The following is a 7,299-nucleotide window of genomic DNA, read 5'->3' on the forward strand; positions in this document are numbered from 1 at the left end:
GTTTAACTTTGCAATATGGTTTTCCAAAGTAGTTGTACCAATTTTTAGTTCGAATAGCAAAATATTTTTGTTGTATTACATACTTGCTGATATTTGATATTATCAAATTTCTTAATTTTTGTCAAGCTACTAGGTATGAAATTATATCTCATCATGGTCTAAATGTGCAATAACTCTGAGTATTTTTCATGATATTTTCCATATGTATTTCTTCTTCTGTGACATGCCTGTTCAATTTTTTTATCCATTTTTCAATTTGATTGACTGTTTTTTGTTCTTATTGACTTGTAAGAGTTTTCCTTCTTCAGCTTTCTAGTGATTATAGTAGTACTTGTACTCTATTTCTTCCTTTGTCATATTTTGTAATTCATATTTTTCTGATGTTTATCCTCAGAAAATCTGGCAAAAGAAGAAAAACAGAAAACAAGTAGCATTCTTCACTGTACCCTCATTGAAAAATAAATGCTAGATTAGCGTAGGGGACATGTTCAGCCGAAGAACGCGCTACTCCCTGCGTCTGGGTTCAGCAGCGTTTTCCGCGATGTTTCCTCGAACCCGGGCGCTCGGAGCTCTTCGCCCACGTCCCTCCGTGCTCTGTCTAGCGGGATCCATGAGGCAATCGCGTCGGAGATTCTGCTACTCACTGCTTGTCAGGGAACAGCCAACACAAACAATAATATCCAAAGATATTTCGGCACCTTCAGCGTCCTCTATAGTAAGAAAGATGTTCCAACCAATGAGATTTCCCAGGAAACTTCAGAGCCAAGACAATGTAAAAGAGAATAGTTAAAAAGACTTGTTAAATATTATTAAGGGCGTGAAAATTGAATTAAGCAAACTAAAGGTACAACAAAGCACCAACAGAAGATCATTTAAAAAATTGGAGGTTATAGTTGGTAGGCTTCAGAAAGCTACAGAAGATACAACAAAGAAGAGAAATGAGTCTCTGAGTTCTGAGTTAGTGGCAGCTGCATCTGCTGTCAGAGTCTCTCCCTTTTGACAAGCAAACGACCAAGTCAGAGCGGCTCAGGCAGCTATGGCAGCATGAGAAGAGTCGACAGCTCAGAAAGATGGAGAAAGATGGAAAGTTAGGTAAATGAATTTCAGTAACATGATATCAGATATGAAAGTTGCCATATCCGCTACAGCTTGAATTAGTACAAGACCAGAGCATCAGATTCAATTTGTAAAGGTCCAGAAAATTTTGTTGACCAGGAAAAGATCACTGATCTTAGAAAAAGTTTCAAGAAAAATATATTCAAGGGGAAGAGGCTTAATATTTTTGATATTAAGGCAGTTACTGAAAAGGCACCTGATGCAGAAACATCACCTTCACTTTGGAATGTGGAATTTGCTAAGCAGTTGGCCTCAGTAAATAACAGCACTTTCAGAATGGTTTTGATGAAATGATCCAGTGAATGAAAGACGGGAAACTGGGAGTTCCCAATTAACAATGACCCAGGATTCAGTGATGATGGTTCAGAATTTCACAAACACATATTTCTGGACAAATACCTGGAGGAGTTTCCAAAACAAGGACAAATTCAGCACTTCATGGAGCTGGGCACCTGTGGCCTTTCCAAAAACCCATATCTGAATGTGAAACAGAAGGTTGAACGCATAGAGTGGTTTAGAAATTATTTCAGTGAAAAGAGGGACATTCTAAAAGAGACATACAATTCAATTGAAGGCCATGTAAATTTTTATTTCAAGCTATTGGGTATAGATACTATAACTAAAGGAAATAATTTTACTACAAAAAAAATAATAAATGCCAGATTTACTAAAGATTGTCCTTAACCAAATGGTAAAAATTATTAATTTTATTGGAACTTGACCCTTAATTACATGTATTTTTTAATATTGTTTTCTGAAGAAATAGGAAGTGTACATAAAGTACTTCTGCTGAATAAGTACAAGGACTGTCTCAAGGGAAAGCACTTGTTTGGTTGCTGGAGTTGCAATCTGAAATAGCTGTTTACTCATGGAATACCATTTTTACTTAAAAGAAAAACTGACAGTCAAACTGATTAGTCAGCTTTGAGTATTTAGCCAACATTTTCTCTGAAATGAATGTAATGAGCTTGTCACTTCAATGAAAACAACTGAAAATATTTGTTACCTGTGCTGGTGTGAATGTATTATGTCCCCCAGAAAAAGCCATATTCTTTGATGCAATCTTGTGGGGCAGACATATTAGTGGGTATTAAGCTGGAATGTTTGGATTAGGTTGTTTGCATGGAAATGCACCTCACCCAACTGTAGGTGATAACTCTGATGAGATATTCCCATGGAGGCATGGCCCCACCCATTCAGGGTGGGCCTTGATCAGTGGAGCCATATAAATGAGCTGACAAACAAAAGGAACTCAGTGCAGCTGTGAGTGACATTTACTAATTATTTCTCCATTGTTGTCTGTTTCTAATCACCAAGAGTTTTTCAGACCTAAATATTCTATATGTTTGGATTGCAAAGCTCTAAATTGGGGATGATTTTCTCTAAAAATGTTTTTTTGTTTCATTTTCTTTTCCCAAAATATTACCAAGCAGAGATCACTTCTCCTATTTGAATTTCCTGGTTGAAGCTGAAAGTACTAAGTTCAGCATTCCCATTGTAGATACTGGCTTTTTAATAAGAAAACAAAAAACAAAACAAAACAAAACAAAAAAACTGGAGAACTACTGGAGGATTTGAGTAATTGGCTTATCTCTCTTAGATTTTTAAAAAAATCACTCTGACTTAACAATGAAAATGTACTATAGGAACATAAAAGTAGAAGCAAAAAGTCCAGGCAATGAACTATGGCAATAGTTCAAATGAGAAAAATCTTGGCTCCAAAATAGCTGAGGCACGTGTCAAGAATGGTCAGATAATCTTGATACTAGAGTCAAATGGATTTCCTAATTGATTGGATATGCAGTGTGAGAAATCAAGATATATCCAAGGTTTCATCTTGAGCAATTGATAGGGTAGAGTTTCCATCAGCTGATGTGAGGAAAACAGAAGATGGAGCAGGTTTGGGAAAGAAGAATAGGAGTTTAGTTTTGTACCTGTTCAGTTTGAGTTGTCTGTTTGGCTGTCTAAGTGGGAATGTTTAGTAAGCAGAAGATATGAGGCTGGAGTTCTGGAGTAAAGTTTGGGCAGGAGATATGTAGTTGAGGGTCATCAGCATAATCTTAGTATACTGGGTAGACAGCATAATCGTGGTATACTGGGTAGAATGTATCATCAGCATACAGTTGGTAGTTCTGGATGAAATGTCAAAAGGAAATAGAGAGAGAAATGAGAAGAGGATTAAAGACATGAGCCTTGGAGCACTCTGATATTTAGAGGTCAGGGAAGAGAGACTGTTAAAGAAAACTGAAAAGAAGCAATAAGTAATGTAAGAAGAACCCCAAGAAAATATGTTACTGTAAACTAAATGATGATAGTGTATGAAGGAGAGTGAGATGATCAACAGTGTCACTTGCTGCTGAAAAATCATGTTAAAATGAGAACTAATTTGACAACTGGATATTGCAACGAGTCACTGGTGACCTTGACATGAGCAGTTTCAGTGTGATGGTGAGTACTGAAGCATGAGTGGGAGTGGATGAATGGATAATAGAAGTTTTTTTTAGTTCTGGGACACTAACCCCACATGAAAATAAACAACAAGAAAATACTGAGGTCAAACTCCATGAAAAAAATTTCATTAAAATAGAGACATGAGTAGAATAACATGTTTATAAAATATGCTAGGGAGACATGCCCAGAAATGAGAGGAAATATGTACCACATAGTTCAAAACAATCTATAAGGCACTAAGATTTTGATTGAACAGATTAAAAAGTAGCAAGTCAGAATCATAAAAAATAGGAACTTGAACTCAGCAAAGAGTTAGAAAAAAGAAAAGAAAATTTTTTATAGAAGTGAAAACTAAATTAGAAGAAATACAAGAGCAAATAAACATAAGAAAAATGCCTTGGGAAAATTAAAAGGTGAAGAAAAGGAAATCTTAATATTTTTATAAAATGATTATTTGAATTCAATGAAAATTAAAACACAACATATCAAAAAGTGTGAGATACAGGTAAGCTGGGCATGGAGAAATTTATAGATTTTAAAGCCTTATGTAAGAAAGAAGAAAGATCTCAAATCAATGATGTAAGCTTCTACCTTATGAAAGTATAAAAGAAGAGCAAATTAAACATATAATAAGCAGAAAAGGGGAATAGAAAAGAAAAAAAAAACAACTCAATAATGTAGAAATGAGTAAAACAATAAAAAAAAACTAACGAAGCCAAATGCTAGTTTCTTTTTAAATATTAATAAAATTGACAATTTTTTGCCAAATTGATCAGGAAAAACAAAAGAAAGTACAGATAGCTAATATCAAGAATGATAAAGGAAACAACATTACAGTTTATACAGACATAAAAACAGTAACAAGGGAATAATATGAACAGGCTTATGCCAATAAATTTAACAACTTGATGAAATGGACAAACTCTTTGAAAGATGCAGACTACCAGAACTTACTCATGAAGAAATAAATAGTCCGAACAGTCCTATAACTGTTAAAGAACTTCGATTTGTAGTTAAAAAAGAAAATTCCAGGCGTAGATGATTTCTCTGGTGAATTCCACTAAACCCTTAAGGAAGAAATAATACAAAATTTTCCAGAAAACTCAACCCATTTGATCACCACTCATAGTATCTATCATCTATCCCTACTCTTTTTGTCTCTCATACAACTCATTTAATGAAGCCATCATGATTTCAAAACTGGATAAAGACATAGCCAGTTACTTTTAAAATTTTTCGTCATGAACTTAAATACAAAAATCCTTGACAAAATATTAGCAAATGTAGCTCAGCAATATATAAAAAAGGCAATATCTCATGACAAAGTAGTATTTATTGGAATTTATTACAAACATGGAATGATAGTTTTAACTTTTGAAAACCATTCAATGAACCCTAATGTAGACTATGGACTTTAGTTAATGCAATGTATCATATTGGTTCATAAATTGGAACAAATATACCACACTAACGCAAGATGTTAACGATAGGAGAAATTGTGTGCCGAGCAGGGTAAGGGGGAGTGGACATGTGGGAACTCTGAACTTTCTGCACAATTTTTATGCAAACTTAAAACTAAGAAATAGTCTGTTAAAAAGTGAAAGAAAAATAACATTCAACATACTTCACCATGTAAACAAAGGAAAAATCATGATTTTCTCAACAAACGCAGAAAAATACATTTAACAAAACCCAACACCAATTCATGTAAAAACAAAAATCAAACAAAATCCTCAGCAAACTAGGAATAGAAAAGAACCTCCTCAACCTGGTGTAGAGCATCTATAAGAAAACCACACTAAACAGATAATATCATAATTAATGGTGAAAAACTGAATTATTTTCTCCCTAAGATTGGAAACAAAGTCACAATGTCCACTCCCACTACTTATATTCAGTGTTGTAAAAGAGGTCCTAACCAGTGCAATAAGGGAAGAAAGAATAATAATTTCATACAGATTAAAAAGAAAAAAACTGTCTATTCACATGGCATAATCCTGTACATAGAAAGTCAGAAGGATCCTATAAAAAGACACACAAATATCAGTTCTATTTCTATTTACTAGCAATAAATAATTCAAAAATTATGTAATATCCAAAAATATGCAACATTTGGGGACACATTTTTTAAAGTATGTGTAATATCTGTGCAATGAAACAGTAAAACATTGCTGGGGTGAGGTAAATTTTTAAAGATCTATATAAATTGAGAGATATACCAGGCTCATGGATCAGAAAACTAAATATTTTTAAGATATCAACACAACCCAAACTGATTTATAGAGTTAATGCAAATCTTATCAAAATCCAAGCAGGGCGAGATCTTTATAGACGGAGCCATTGCCGGTCTGCACTGGAGGAGACAGACAAGGAAAAAATTAAAGGAAAAATCTCTTTAAAGACAGAGCCATGGAGGTTGAGGTCTGGAGTCAAGAGGTTTAGGGCTGGGAGAGCGGAGCAGCCCACATGCATGGAAAGGGCTGTAAATCACAGGATTCAACATGGGAATGACCACAGTGTAAAAGACTGATGCAAATCTATCAAAGCTGGAGGAACTGCCAGAGCTGGAACTCAAATAGACAAACATACCTGATGCATAGAAGAGGGAAACAGCTGTCACATGAGAAGCACAGGTGTTGAAAGCCTTGGACCTGCCTTTAGCTGAAGTGATCTTCATGACAGAGATGATAATATAACCATAGGATATCATGATAATTAGGACATTTGCTATTCCAAATATCATTGTTAATATAGCAAGCATAATTTGTACAAAGAAAGTATCAGTGCAGGACAAGATTAACAATTGAGGAATGTCACAGAAGAAATGGTTGATAACATTAGGCCCACAGAAATGGAGCTGAAGCAAGGCACCTAATTGGGAAAAAGAAGCAGAGAGCCCAGCCATGTAGGCTCCCAGAGCCATCCAAATACAGAGGCTGGGAGACATGATGGATGAATAGAGCAGCGGCTTACAAATGGCAGCATATCGGTCATAAGCCATGGCTGTCAGGAGACAACACTCACTCAGTCCCATAGTTGAAAAGATGAACTGCTGAACAATGCAGCCCACAAAGGTGATTGTTTGCTGCTTCTGAAAGAAGTTGGAGAGCATCTTTGGGGCTGTGGAAGTAACATAGCAGATATCTGTGAAGGACAAGTTACTGAGGAAGAAGTACATGGGTGTGTGAAGGTGGGAATCCATCCTTATTAAGATGATGAGGCACAAGTTCCAGGTCACAGTTGTAATGTAGATCAGCAGGAATACAGCAATGAGCACTGCTAAGGACCTGGGAAAATCTGAGAATCCAAAGAGGATGAAGTATGTGGTCCCTGTAATATTTCCTCCTCCAATCATTGACTCAGTTCTTCTAAATCAGAAAGGAGACAGGGAATAATTGATGATTTGGGTAAAATGATATCTATCATTTTCATATGTATGAGTCTTTTCCTCAATTGATCCATTGAATATAAATACTTTGATACCCTTGTGATGAAAAGAATCCATCTTTTCACCTCAAAGCAGTTGAGAAGTAGATATTCAGTGCTTCAAGATCAAAATTAATTTTTGTGGTCTGAAGAGATTTAACAGAGATTTTTAAAAAGTTGAGTGGAAGCTCTAAAAACTGTACTCTTAGACCTGCTATGAATATTAAACACAAGAGAGATCAATGGTTATATTGCTATTTAATTTAATTATATTTAAAATTTTAAAGACTTCTCTTAATTCATTAC

At 35.1% G+C, this 7,299-nt stretch overlaps 1 protein-coding gene and 1 pseudogene across 1 annotated transcript; one reads left to right on the plus strand and one right to left on the minus strand.

Moving 5' to 3' along the window:
* The first annotated feature begins 541 nt into the window (after positions 1–541).
* LOC119513666 lies at positions 542–1,800 on the plus strand (annotated as a pseudogene).
* A 2,953-nt stretch (positions 1,801–4,753) lies between these two features.
* On the minus strand, positions 4,754–6,922 carry LOC119513674 (olfactory receptor 5AN1-like). The gene is made up of 2 exons (XM_037809082.1): positions 6,034–6,922; positions 4,754–4,767 (listed from the first exon to the last, which is right to left on the minus strand). Exons 1-2 carry the CDS (start codon positions 6,920–6,922, stop codon positions 4,754–4,756), a joined length of 903 nt encoding a protein of 300 aa, XP_037665010.1.
* Positions 6,923–7,299: the final 377 nt, after the last annotated feature.

The sequence above is a fragment of the Choloepus didactylus genome, chromosome 2 (genome assembly GCF_015220235.1).
Source record: "Choloepus didactylus isolate mChoDid1 chromosome 2, mChoDid1.pri, whole genome shotgun sequence".
Taxonomy (NCBI): domain Eukaryota; kingdom Metazoa; phylum Chordata; class Mammalia; order Pilosa; family Megalonychidae; genus Choloepus; species Choloepus didactylus.